Raw genomic sequence first — 14196 nt, forward strand, 5'->3', positions numbered from 1 at the left:
AAAGGGTTTAAAAAAAATCACAATGCATTATAGAGAACTGCACCTGTGTTTGCTCTCAGAGCAGCCCAGTTCGAAAGGTGCAGAGTCCAGTGTTTCCCAGAGGTGTGATGAGAAGGTCAAATGGCTCGACTGGTTGTCCTAGTTGAGCCATGCTCTACCACATGCTGGGAAGGTCCATTTGCACTGAAACGCTGAGCTGGTGACTACACAAGCCACAGCATACATTTGATTTGGTGTGAAAAGTGAAAAGTTATGGTGCTTTTTCATCCACCGTTTGGGCTGTTGTGGTGTACTGCACACCCGGGTTGCCCATTTTGACTTCTGCTTTCCTTTAAAACCCCAGCAGCTTGGCAGTGGAGAAAAAAAAAAATCAGACTTTATAATTGCTTTATATAAAAACTAGAAGCACCTGAATCATTTTCTTGCCCTTTACCCCGTCCTCACCACAATGCACATTTCATGTGTGAGCTGCCTCTTCCCATTCATCTACATCAGTGAACAGCCACATTTCAGGCATGTGTCAGAGCAGTGGAATCACCAAACTGGACTGGACACTGGCCCTCCAGACCCCGGGTCGTGCACCTTCACTCACCACTGACTGAACTGGACCAGATGAAATCAGTTACGGATAATAGCACTTCACCTGCATTCAGCTGAGGGCTAAAATAAGATCTCTGCTTGAAGTAACAGCTGGGTCACATTACATTCTGGAGAATTAAACTTGGACCTAGGATCTTGAACAGTCCTTAGCATGCCAAAATATTTGAAGTGCAGAGTATGTACAGTCATTTCAGGAAGACTTTTCAAGAAGACCTTGTGACAATGGCATGGCTGAGTGTCATCTGTGGGGAAGAGAGTGAACCGAACCAGTGAGACTAAACAAAATTGACAGCACCTGATTGTGGTTAATGACACTACTCATTATACGGAAACTTTTTTAGTCAGTAGCTGAAACCACAGAGAGGGGGCTCCTTCCAAGTAGAGGAAAAAGGCTCTGAGAAGCAACACTAGTGCACATTCCTTTAGGTTTAAATATAAATAAACAAGTAAATAATGCCAGCTCTCTGCGCTACCCGGGAATTACTGCAGTAGTACCAAAACCCAGGATGTGGACCTATGTATATCACGATGGAGTCCTCCCTAGTTGGAGACACCATCAAGACCCAGACACAACAACAGGGGCTCCCTGAACTACAGCAGGAGTGGCTCCTTTTAATTTTGAAGCTCTTGCGAAGGAGCCAGCCATGGAATGCCAGACCCCCCCCCGAGCATGCTGATGTCTTCCAGCACTCCAGCTGCAGTCCAAATCTAGATCAGTGTCCACAGTGCCCCCAGAAGCATTTGTGGCGCTCTTTAAGATGGATTTGTATTGCAGCAGCTCAGCGTAGGTCAGCCAGACTCCAGTGCAGCACCAACAGCATTTCCAGATTTCCTGACACTCAATTTTCACTCAATCTCACTGGTCTTTCATGCAGCAGCTGTGGGACTGTTGCAGACAGTCGCTCCTTGCTGCAGAGTTTGACTCTGCAGCCATTGTTGACCTGGTGGTATTGGAGCAGTTCATTGCACGCCTTCCAGAAGGGGTGGTGGAATGTACCGCCATGCGGAATCCTTAGAGGAGCCCATCCTATTGGTGGAGAACAATCTCACCAGTACCCGCACAGAACCCTCAGCCCCTGCCCCATTCCAGCTTCTTCCTGCCTTCTCCCTTTCTCACTCCCTCTGTCTCTGCACAGGTGTGTATTGATGAGCCTGCAAAATCTAGAGTGAGGCCTGTGCATGGGTGCTGGTATTGCAGTAAGTGGGGGCACTTCCAGGATCAGGGCTCCCTCTTGGATATTGAACCTGTTCCAGTCCCTGTGGAAACCTTGTACATATAAGGCCTTAGGGGAATCAGACCACAACACACTAATACCAGGTTCAAGATGTGGCATTGGAAGGGGCATGTTTAGTGGAGGTGAGGTGTACATAATATTCACAAGCATCCATTACTGCTTGACACTACCAACTTCTTAAGGAAAATGCAGAGAGTTAAGGTGGTGTAGAAAGTAGGTGGTTTACTGGGCAGGGAAATAGAACACACGAGGCAGGGGTAGAAAAGTTTAGATTATTTAACTGTAAAGGAATGTGAACTGGTGTTACTTCCCACAGTCTTTTTTCCCTTGTGCTCAGTGTGGAGGGAGCTCTCTTTCCAGCTTCAGCCAACTATAAAGATGCCATATAATGCACTCATTAAACATTTTTAAATTGTTCTCTGATGTCTATATAAAAGGTATGTGACTTTGATCGAGGTGAAATATACCCAGCTTCAGTTTTTACACCCATTTATTACCTTATAATTTTGCCCTAGAATAGGTTTTCCCCAACCATTTTTGGTGGGCTCAAGAATAATTGATGAGCTCTGCTCTGATGGGTGGTTTATGGGGAGGTACCAAGCTGGCTAACAGCATAAAGAGGTCAACAATTAAATCACTAAACTAGCTAACTGTAGCTAGAAGGAGCAAGTTAGCAAGCAAGAGGTCTAGATTAGATACCTCTAAGCAACCAAACTAGTTAGCTTTGGAGTTAACTTTAAAATTAATCAACAAGACATAAGAGAAAGGCATTGACAAATGTCTTAGTATAGATTTGAGTGAGGCACAGGAAGGAAAACTAAAACAAACCCTGGGGTAAAACAAGTAGGCTGCCATTAGCCCCAAAAGGTGCAAATGATTTGTAGTCACCCTCTGGTTTATCTAGGCCATGTCTCTGCCCCACAGATGATTCTCAGCTACACCACCACTACCTAGTTTTGTATATTCATACTCACGTGTAGGTAGAGAACAGTTCAACATCTGCTAGCTCTTTTTTTTTTTTTTTTTTTTTTTTTTTTTTTTTTAACCAAACTCACGGATTAGTTTGTCCCCACAGGGCTGCTTTTGGCTGGATATTTTAGGTGACCATCACATCAATTACTATAGCACCAGTAGGAATAAAGAATTATCTTGCATCTTTTTTTGGCATTATGGTTTGAGCAAGGTTCATGTGTATAATGGTTTGCTTTGCACTACAAAGATTACCATGTCCCACTTATTCATCACCCTCATTCAAGTCAACATGATCACAATACTTTCTAACCAAAACAAACATTAAATTCAGATAACTGCAGGATTTAATAAATGTTCTTGATATTGACAAACTATGAATATCAAGACAGACAGCTTGGTGAAAAAAAAAAAACTTCGAAGAGACAAACAAAACAGTCAGAATATTTACATCAGAACAAGTTACATAGCCATTTAGTTTGTCTGAACAAGGGGAGAGAAGGGATTGCATGCTTGTAGATTTGCACACTAGCAGATTTGCACACTAGCCTAAGAGTACGTAATATCGTTGCGTTTCAATGGTCGAATGTTTAAGCTCAGCCGGTCTAGCATGACCACGGAACAAAAATGGGATATAGTTTAAAACAAACTAGCCAGTGGTGCATGTTAGCCTTATAAAAGCTAAACAAAATCAATATATCATGTACGTTAGTAAAGAGAACGTCACAGGCAATGCAAAGTTACATTCAAAGAGGAAAGATGTTTTCTGTATGCACATACTGGATCAAATCGAATATATACACCGCATTTTTTTTTTTACAAAATGTCACAAAGAAGCTTTAGAAACGTCCAAGACACCAGTGAGCAAGCCAGGGGCGACAGATGCAAGAAAAAGTTAAGATCTGAACGAAAATAGTTAAACACTATTTAATGTATTATAACTACGTTTTTAGTTAAACTGCGCTCTTTAAAACTATACCCAGAGGTTACAAATTCTCACGTGTTGGCCGTTTCGTTCAAGCTTGTAGTTCTGGGTGAACTCCTCTGGAATTCAAAAGGAATTTCCACTGCTTGTTCCTGGGATGACAAAACATTTACGTTTACAGAATTTAGCTGACGCTTTTATCCCAAGCGATTTATAAATATGTCTGAATAGATACTGAGCGATTTAGAGTTAAGGACCTTGCTCAGGGGTCCAACAGTGGCAACTTGGCGGTGATGAGGCTTGAACTGGCAACTCATTACCGATTGCCCAAAATGGCAGTGTTTAAGTCACTTGGCTACCCGAAACGGAGTTGTCCAGGTGTGCTGGGAATTGTCCTTCTACTGCTTTTAAGTCCAGAAATGGGATCTTCATAAAAGGTAACCTATCGCCTTTGTTTCGTGCAGCAAGACCTGCTTTGTAAGCTTGCGCAGCAACGCTTGACAGGCGTTAGCACAAATTCTACCGTTATTTAAATTAATTAGATTAGGAAATAGGCATAGGCATCTGTTTTCTGTTAACTTTCCACGTGGTGCCAGTGAAGAAACTTCTTCAAAAACCAGAGAGAACGAAGTTCTATTGATTAAACATATTTAAACACCTAAGGGTGTGCTGTTGAACATACCCCTTAAACCACTTTGCCGCAAGCTTGCTTTGTCCATTGCTGGTGGTGCTACCACTTGCTGGTCTGCATAGTACATAAATATGTCAATTTTGTATTTTTGTCAAAAGCCTATGCAGATGTATGTGAGGCGTCACGAACTATGTGATAAATGTTGACATTTGTTAAACATTTGCGGTAGATCAACACATATGCGATTAATCTTTATTGGCGAGGAGGACAGCTTGAGCGTAAACATATCAGCCTTATGATAAAATGTCTTAAGCAGAAATTATCTTGTTGCTTCCTTTACGTTTGAGTGCGGGTCTCCATGTATTTCTGTATTACTAGACCACTCTCCGCCCAGCAGTGATATCGACATACGTAAAACCACAAGAAACACTACTGGTCATCATACGACCGCCACACCCACTACTTTGTCAGTGACAATGCTGCAATGACGATGTCGCACCATCAAATAATATAAAGTCAGCAGTGATTCTAAGGTCAGAAACTGACCAATGATCAGGGGAGAAATTGGCTGACAAATTGTTCATGCTAGGATAGTCTGTAATTGTACACTTACGCAAGGTAGTGTAAACGAGTGACGGCGCAAGTTAGGGGTTTTATTCTAATGATGGTGGTGAGTATTGTCTTATCACACACCTCATAAGTTTATTTATGTTGAGACTGGGGTTTTGTTCGGCCTATTCTGACACATACAGGCCTTAGTTGTGTCTCAATATGTTTGTACCTATTGTACTAAAACACAATTTTTGTGAGTCAAAGCGGAACTGGTAGAGATGTGTCAGAAAAAATACATCTACGTCTTCCATTGGAAGAAATAACTTTTTACTGCGTTAATGTTTATGTAAACGTTTTTATTGTGGTAGTGATTGTCATTTTTAGGGTTTACAACATTTGAAGGTTTGCAGATAGAATATATTTTTGTTTTTGGAAAAACATTTTTTTAATTTTTGCATTTCTCCAATTCTTCCCATGTCATGTTAAATATTTTTGTAGTTCTTGTGAACTGTCCTTGGAATCTGAGCACTGACTGTTGGCCTCTCAGAGCTAAATCTGCTATTGATATATTGTGTCTGTTGAAATACATTAGTGTCCCTGTCAAAGTCAAACATTTCATGAAGATATATATATATTTGTACAAATCACTAAATACTGATATGTGGATGGGGAAAAAGGCAAAAAATGTCCTTGCGCCTTATTAGTTCCTAATAACTAAATATTAGATTTAATCAAGATTTAAAATGTTTTTATTTGTTTTAAATTAAAATTTCGAATATGTAATCTGCACCTCTTTTTAAAATGAGTTTTTCACTCGCTGTACCTAGTATCACTAATTTAACGTCTAAAGCGCTTGAGTTCAGTGGTAGAAGCGTTTTCTATTCGTCCACAAGATGGCCTCCAAAACACGCGAGATAGCATTACATCCTTATTACCTTAGAAGACCGAGAAGGGGACGGCAGATAACGCTTCATATTCTTTATCTTGGTTATGTCAGTGACAAGATAATACTTAAGTTATGTACAAACATACAAACAAACACACAGGTTTGGTTTTGTTTGTAAACATACAAACGTCCAGCTTCTAGCAAATCATTTTAGACGATTTGTAGGCGTGGCTAAGGTAATAATGAACTACTATAATAATGAACTATTATATGAACTATTATATGATAATGAACTACTAAGATCAGTCCCCACGGCTTTTCCTTTGCCCCTGTGCTACTACGATCTTTTCTTCACACTTTATTTGTAGCCTCTCCCTAGCTACAAGAGCACTTGTCATACACGCGATATCCTTAGGGAGGCGCATGTGTAATGTTTTTCTTCAACAGCCTAGGACGGCTTTACAATTAGACAATCTCTGTTTTACCATATTGTTCTTCGTATTGTATTGTTTTCGCATGCATTATTATTACGTTAACGGGTTTCATACGTGACACTTTTAAACATATACCATACTATCACATCATTTCTTTTTGCAGGAAGCCATCCACTGCAGACAGAATTTACATTTGCTGGAAATTTTCAAAAGACAAAATCTATTTTGTGTTTTTTTTCCTTCCTCTTATAGTGCTTACATTTGAATGTAGGCTGACCTATGGCAGTTGCTATTTTTATTTTTCAGCTGTTTAAACTTGAATCTACCTGAAAAGAACGAGCTTTACGCTTAGTAGCTTACTATGACGTTTTTGCGTTTAAATAATAAAATGGCCAACCTGAGAGTTGAAAACTGTTAAATTGTTTTGTTTTGTTTTTTAGAATATAGTGTGAATAAAGCCTCTTCAGAACAAGTTTGTATAATTTCCCGTCAAACGAGGCAAATTTACGTTTCCCATTAAGCAAGTTAAAATGATAAGCAACAATTTAATCAAAATCTTAACAATAGATTTAGATTATGTTAAAGTCATATTTGCTTTATTTGTGCTGAGTATTTGTGATTTGAATATTGAGAGTTTTTTTTGTTTTTTTGTTTTATTTGTTTTATTTTTTATACTCGGGACCTTGTTATTATCTTACCGGTTTAAATCGAATCGAAAATCTTGAAATGTTTGGCCTATATTTCGTCAATAAGCAAACAACAACGACAGGTAACATATCACAAGCGAACAATACATACATAATAATCTGGGACTTATATAACATAATCATTTAATACTTTTCATCTTCTAATCTTAGGGGCAGCCTATCTTGAAAATAAAATTTTGCTAACTTTGACCGGACCCTTTTTTATCAGTAAAAAAAAACGTGAAACTCATTGTATGCTCGCGATATTTAGTCTATTTTGTGGCCGAGTTTGACGTCTCACTATTTTTTTCTTTGAGACATGTGTATGTCTAGCCTAGTGCTAGCCTAGTGCTGAAAATTAAAGCAACACATTTCGTCAGTATGCGTTCACTGGAAGGCTGGCTAAGGTGCAGTCACTGGACAAAGCTACATACCTGGCAACCCAGATTTTGTAAGAACCGAATCCTCTGTAAACACTCAGGAAACCTCGGCGTTTGTCCTTCGCTTTAATTGAAATGATGGAAGCGAGTGACAGCATGACGCGGTTTACACCTTGTTCGCCCAGTGCTGCATGGACCCCTAGACCTAGGAGTGTGATTGACCTTAGACCTCGTGTAAGAATGGAACCGGGCTGTTGTATCTGGCGCTAATAGTAGCTAAACAAAACCGAACACAACATCCCGTGGGCGCAGCGAAAGCCATTATAGAATCGGGGTAAAAGTGATGCTCTGAATCGCAGCTCCGCATGACATCAGTTGTCATTTGTTAAAGCACATGAGGCGAAGCTTTCGACTCCGTTTCCACAAAAAAGCAGGCCTAGAGTGGATTTATTCATTTCACAGTCTTACTTATCGAAGGCTTGTGTTTATCAAATAATTTCGCCCATAACCATACGCCAGAGCTTGTATTCTACACCCACTCACTCACCTTCAGAGCACTTCGCGTTGTGTTAATTAAACATCCCGCGCTCCACGCAACAGAGCTATGCGGAACAGGACAATATTTCAACCCGCCCATAACGAAATTAAAATAGTTGCAGCTTCGATTTTTACATGATTTTGGGGACATTTAGAGAAAGGCGTGGGTGTTACATTCAATAATACGAGATGCTTTTCGTCGGTACATTCATCATCCCATTACTGTACCCAATCCGGCCCCGATACATGAAGGACAAAATGAATTACCGACGTTAAGTCGTCAATAAAGTCATTTCAGTAAATGGTGTCTCCGATGACTTCGGCATTATTCAAGAGGCTTTATCAGCACTGGGGAAATTACGTCGCTCTCCGCACCTCGTGTAATACGGCCCTGCTTACCTTGATAAAGCGCCCTGCCAGCGGGTAGTGACAGTGCCTTTGACCGCCTTTTATTCGCTTGCCTGTGATGAACGCCAAGCTGATCAGGCGGAATGAACGCTAATTAAAACCTATAAATTATCTTTTGCAGTCCCTCTCAAGACGTCGCAGGCACCCGAGATAAGAGCCGGAGTACTAATTTACCGCCTGAAAAGGAGCACGTCTTACAATGGCTACTTGGCTTAAATAGCATATTGATAGTGTCCTAATTAGAAATTTATTAAGTACCCACTAGAGCTTTTCGAATAAAGATTTCAAACCCAGCCTGTTTTATAAGAATAAGTGCTACATACACTAAAGTTCCATTTTTGAGAAGGCCTAATTATGATTGTTTGCGTGCGCTCGCTTGCATTTTTTTTTTCCCTGAGACGGCCGTGGGTAATATTTTAAGGAACCTAATTGAGAAAGCTGATGTGGAGTCATCGTAAGATTTTGTTGTAATCCATTGCAGGGTTTGTAGATAACTGGGATAAATGTAGAAAACTGGGCTAAATGTTTTGTGTAAATATGAGTAAGCATATTACATGATTATAGACCGTTCTGTTCGGACAGCTTGCACTTCACTTTTTAGTAAAGACTGGCGCTTATAAGTAAGGAGGCTAAGTAAATAAATTAAAAAAATAAAATAAGTAAACACTGTTTTTTTTTTTTTTTTTTTTTTTTTTTTTGTAGAGCGATGAAAACCAAGTTTACAAAACGCATTGAGAACACACTGACATGCTTTGGGCGTAATGACTCTTTGGCTGACAATGAACAATTGTATAAGTAACGAATGGTCAAATGAAAGAGCATTATTTTCTGTGCTCTCTATGTAATTGTTATCCTATTGTTTATAAAATACTCTGTCACATAATAATGCTCTATGATTAAAACTAAATAAGCGTATAACACACTTCAACACTGTAACAATGAAAAAACTATACAGACAAAAAAATGTTTTTTTTTAAGGGGCTAATTATTACTACTACAACTACCACTATTACCTTTACTACTATAATTATCATACTGCGCTCCTCTTTTTCTGTTTAATATTATTATCCACAAAGGCAGCAACAGCAATAATTCTAATAACAGTTCTTCGATGAGATTACTTCAATATAATAATAAATCGCCATGCGTGTATCGTAAAAGCTAGTATTCTATGACACCAGTCAATAACAATCATTGTAAGAGCACTTCTCTGCATTTGCGATCCGAGCTGTTCACGAACATCTGAAATATTAAATGATTTGGTTGCGCCGTCTTATCATCATTGTTATGCGCTTCTACAGATGCAGAAACACCGAGTGCTTACTGGAGTGGATTAAGTATGCACCAGCATATAAGATATTTAAAAATCCACCCTTTCTTTATTGGCAGAAAATTGTAAAATTCGATTGGACGTTCTTTCTCGTGACAGCGAGGATATTCTCACCCTATTGGTCCATTGCACGTGTGTCCCGCTCACGTGCTTCCGGTTGAGGGGGGCGGGGGGGGGGAGAGAAAGTACGCGAGGAGCAAAGCGATTTTAGAAAGAGTTTAGGAAGCGCGAGCTGTCATACGGGGGAGCGAGGCTGGGACTGCGGAGCATCGCGCGATGTATTGTCTGACGTGAAGAACGGGTGCGTTTTGTACTTGAAACGCTTTGACTCCGAGGCATTCCGATGGTGTGACGGTCCCGTTTGAAGGTATTTAATATACCTTTCATTGCTATATTACAGAACGGTATCATTTTTGTCACCGACCGGATAAAGTTCTTGGCAACAAGTGGAATTTTGGCGTGGAAAGTGCGATCCAGCTGTCCTAGCTATGGAGGAGCAAAAGGATCAAAATAGTCGTGATTCGACTGAAGGAGACAGCGTCTCGCTTTCTCCTAACGTACCGTCCCCTCCGATTTTACCTCACCAGGCAGCGCCGCAAGTCCACAGAACCACGAACTTTTTTATCGATAATATTCTGCGGCCGGACTTCGGCTGTAAAAAAGATCCTGGGAATAGAGAGCGTGCCCAGACCTCGGGCCGAGAGAACGTTAACCCTTTGATAATAAGGCCCTCTCACACAAGCAGCCTTTGCCAGGATTCCAACTGCAGTAGTGACAGCACTTCTTCTTCGTCTTCGTCGTCGTCGCCGTCGTCTAAGACGACTTCTGCAAAACTAGTCGAGGGAAATGGAACTACTACGTCGAAGTACGGGGAAAACACGTCTATAATGGTGGTGAACGCTAACGGAGGGACGCCGCCAAGTAAAGAATCGACGCAGCCTTTACTATGGCCTGCGTGGGTATACTGCACCAGATATTCTGACAGACCCTCATCTGGTAAGGCCCAAGTTTCTTAACTGTGTTACATTACATTCGGTTCAGAGAGCTGAATTTGTGTAAATAATCATTCTTGACCAAGTGTTTTATTTAATTTGTATATTTGATATTTAGCCTCTTTTACGCATTCCAGAGGGCCCGACGTAAACCTTAGAGACATGTCTCTGGACGTAATTTTAGATTTATATTACAATATGTTCTAAAAGTATGTAATATCCCATTACTGTAAAACTACCACCACCAGAATCAATATAACAACAACAACAACAATAATAATAATTGTGCATATTGCTGAAGTGAAAATATTCGTGAGGCACACATTTATTACTTATTGTGGGTGTTTCCCTGGAAGCCTTACATTTTCCTATTGTATTCATTTTTATTTGCATATATATGTAAATTTGCAATGAGAAACAAGTTAGGCTCTAAAGTAATTTATATACTGACCGGAGACCATCTAGTCATGAGCGATTTAATTAACCGTTAGGCTGGTAGCCTAGCAGCTGTGTAGAATTGATAGACGTTTTTAGTGTACCTGTAACCAGTACAGCTGTACTATCTTTCAGCTAACATGAATCTCTGAATTGCATAGGAATTATAACTCATCTTGACTGCAGACTATGGAATAGATTTTTCTGTCGCTTCCTTTACTGGCTGTAAAGGTATTCCCACGTCCACCACACCTGACAGTGTGGATGGTTTGAAAAGATGCTTTGATTGACTTCAGTGATTGACTTACTGATTGAGCTATCACTGACTTACTGACTCAGTCTCCTCTTGTGCGTTTGTCCGGCCTGTGTGGGTTGGTTACTGTGAAAATGCGAATGTAGCTATTAAAGAAGAAAGAAATCCAGATTTTCATCAAATGGTTAAAGGCACATTTTTTCATGTGATGGTCATTGTATACGATCAAAAGCAAAGCAAGATAAATTAATGGACTGTTAATTTCCTTTCTATACAGGTAGATTATGAAGGTAGGATTTTCACTTCGAGTGGATAAAGGTGATTTTGTGCGCTTAAAATAAAGATATTAAAAAATGTACAGAATTTACGATGCTAAATGATAATGTAGACGCAACAAACCCTGAGAACTGCGGGAACTTTACCCACTCTAAGAGGATATACTATATGAATGAATATGTATACGCACGTTTGGAGTGTACAGTGTACTCACTTTAACCGTGATATTTTTTTAACATTATTTCATATCCCCACACCTGGGGGCTATTATTATTATTATTATTATTATTATTATTATTATTATTATTATTATTATTATTATTACTATAACTATAGTTGGCCTATTGTAGTTTTGACATGATATTTGGCGGGGAGTTTTAAAAGATGACTGTAACTAATATAACTGATGAAAAATAATATTATAGAATATTTATCTGGTCATGTAGTCATTTTCCAGTATGTGCAAGGACTGTCTATTTTTTTCAGTTAGTGAACATGGCTCGGTGCCGTTTGTGGATTATCAGTTCATGAGCAAGAATTCCGTCCTCGGCTATTATTATGTGATTTTAAAATGAGAAGCCTGTTCTTAGTTAAGGGCAATTCGCCGACCTACAGGGACTCTTTTGATGCTCTGCGTCTGTGAAGTAAACCAAGAGTCGGGAGCTGAGGCCTAGGAGCGGGCGTTTGCAGACGCATGTCCTCGCTGGGCCAGCATGACTCCATTACGAGCTATACAAAAGATTTGGGATGACCTGTATATTTGTGTAATAAAATCTAGACTGCCTTAGGTTCTGCGTGTGCTCTTGAATGAGATTCACAGAGTTGCGTGTCATATGGTCATATTTAGAACAGAAATGCCACCACCTTCCTTTTAGTGGGATAACTCCATATGGCGATTCCCACAGTCTTTGTTTTATTTACTAATTGTGCATGATTTTAACTGGTATATTCCGCTATGTATAAAGAATTGTTTCATTTGAAGAAATACTCCGTTTATTATATAAGTGTAATACAAATATGTAATAAACATTAAAAAGAATGAATGCAGAGGGGGAGATATAACATTCTTAAGGAATTTAATCCGTGATTTTACCTATATGCACTGATCGCGTAATTAATACAAGGGCTCCAATAATCTTGGATGTAACCAGAGAAACTGGGTATCAAAAGAACGAAATTATTGCAAAAAAAGGAAAGAAAAAGCAACAGTCCAGTGCTTTAAGGACCGCACAACCATGTGGGCCTCCATTTCCATCGTATCGTAGTCAAATTTAGTGCTATTGAGCAAATTCGTATCAACTGCAAGTTTGAAATGTTGACAGGGCTGCATGATATTTACGTCTTCGTTTTATTGTTGTTTCCACACCAGGCCCAAGGACACGAAAATTGAAAAAGAAGAAAGGCGACAAAGAAGACAAGCGACCGAGAACCGCTTTTACGGCTGAACAGCTGCAAAGACTTAAAGCCGAGTTTCAGGCGAATCGGTACATTACGGAGCAAAGGCGGCAATCACTGGCCCAAGAACTCAACCTCAATGAGTCTCAAATAAAAATCTGGTTCCAGAATAAGAGGGCAAAAATCAAAAAGGCCAGCGGCTACAAGAATGGTCTCGCGCTCCAGCTCATGGCCCAGGGACTCTACAACCATTCCACGACCACAATTCAAGACGACAAGGATGACAGCGAATAATAACTGCCTCATCTCTTCACAAGAAAAGCGACAGACGCTGACCCAAAGCGACTTTTTTCATATCTTTTGTGAAACAAATGTATGGAGAAGAGGAGAATTCTCGATTCGAAGACTCCCTATTTAAACAAATCTATCCTAGGCTACACTATATGGACACACATCTAAATACGAACACTATGAAGATTTATATATAGCCAAAACTGTAAGATGTATATATTTAAATTCAGGTAGGGGGGTACCTGTACTTCTCCTTACTTGCTGGACATTTTTATCGTTTCTCTCCTTTCCCGATGTTGTTGCTCTCCGTCCCCGAAGGCCCAGTTGTCAGATTCCTTAGCGTTTTGTGATAACCCTTTCTCTAAAGTCCCCTGTCTCACAATTCTAAACACGCGTGACTGAACCGACGCTTCAAGCCAAAGATTTTAATATGTTTAGAGATTATGTTGTCTGAAATAAAAAAAAGGTAGAACGCGCCATTGTTTTTTTTTCCCTTTCACATCATGTTAGCCTAGTAGCTTAGCTGAAGTATATCGAATCTTTTGGCTAAATTGTAACAACCCCTTTCAGATACCATCAAGTCTAAATTTTATGTCTAAAATTTCTTAAGTGTAAAATGTAACATTTAAGATCTAAATGTTACACTCTAGTCGTTTTCTTTTCAGTTAACATTAAATTTTATGATGACTTGAATATGCTTGCTAATTAGACACCGCATGGTTTGATGGCGACTTTCACTATTAAAAATGATTTCTTCGGTCAACGGGACATTTTTAGGGAGCCATCCTATAATCTAAATTGTAAAATTAAGTGTTGAGTCTAAATGGTAGAGCTGAAATATCTATGTTTCGGGCTCAAATAGGATCAATTAGTTTACAGACAGCTATATTAATCTATGTTTCGGACACGCATTTCAATGGATCCCCTTTCCTGCAAATATTCCACGCTCTTGGTAAGCCTGTACTTTCCGTCTTAGCATAG

General features: G+C 39.6%; 1 protein-coding gene across 2 annotated transcripts; it reads left to right on the forward strand.

Moving 5' to 3' along the window:
- Positions 1 to 9800: 9800 nt before the first annotated feature.
- On the forward strand, positions 9801 to 13881 carry en1b (engrailed homeobox 1b). Of its 2 annotated transcripts, none has more exons than XM_027027506.2 (2): positions 9801 to 10569; positions 12887 to 13881. In XM_027027506.2, exons 1-2 carry the CDS (start codon positions 10062 to 10064, stop codon positions 13216 to 13218), a joined length of 840 nt encoding a protein of 279 aa, XP_026883307.1. In that variant the 5' UTR covers positions 9801 to 10061; the 3' UTR covers positions 13219 to 13881. The 2 variants fall into 2 exon arrangements, with proteins under 2 accessions (XP_026883307.1, XP_026883309.1); XM_027027508.2 differs by having other exon boundaries at positions 12899 to 13880.
- The last annotated feature ends 315 nt before the right edge of the window (positions 13882 to 14196 follow it).

The sequence above is a fragment of the Electrophorus electricus genome, chromosome 16, assembly GCF_013358815.1.
Source record: "Electrophorus electricus isolate fEleEle1 chromosome 16, fEleEle1.pri, whole genome shotgun sequence".
In the NCBI taxonomy this organism is placed as follows: Eukaryota; Metazoa; Chordata; class Actinopteri; order Gymnotiformes; family Gymnotidae; genus Electrophorus; species Electrophorus electricus.

Excerpts from the sequence above, each read along its gene's own strand:
- en1b (XM_027027506.2), top strand. The coding sequence starts at position 10,062 with ATGGAGGAGCAAAAGGATCAAAATAGTCGTGATTCGACTGAAGGAGAC. Across the intron at positions 10,570-12,886 it reads TTCTGACAGACCCTCATCTG|TTTCCACACCAGGCCCAAGG; the intron begins GTAAGGCCCAAG and ends GTTTTATTGTTG.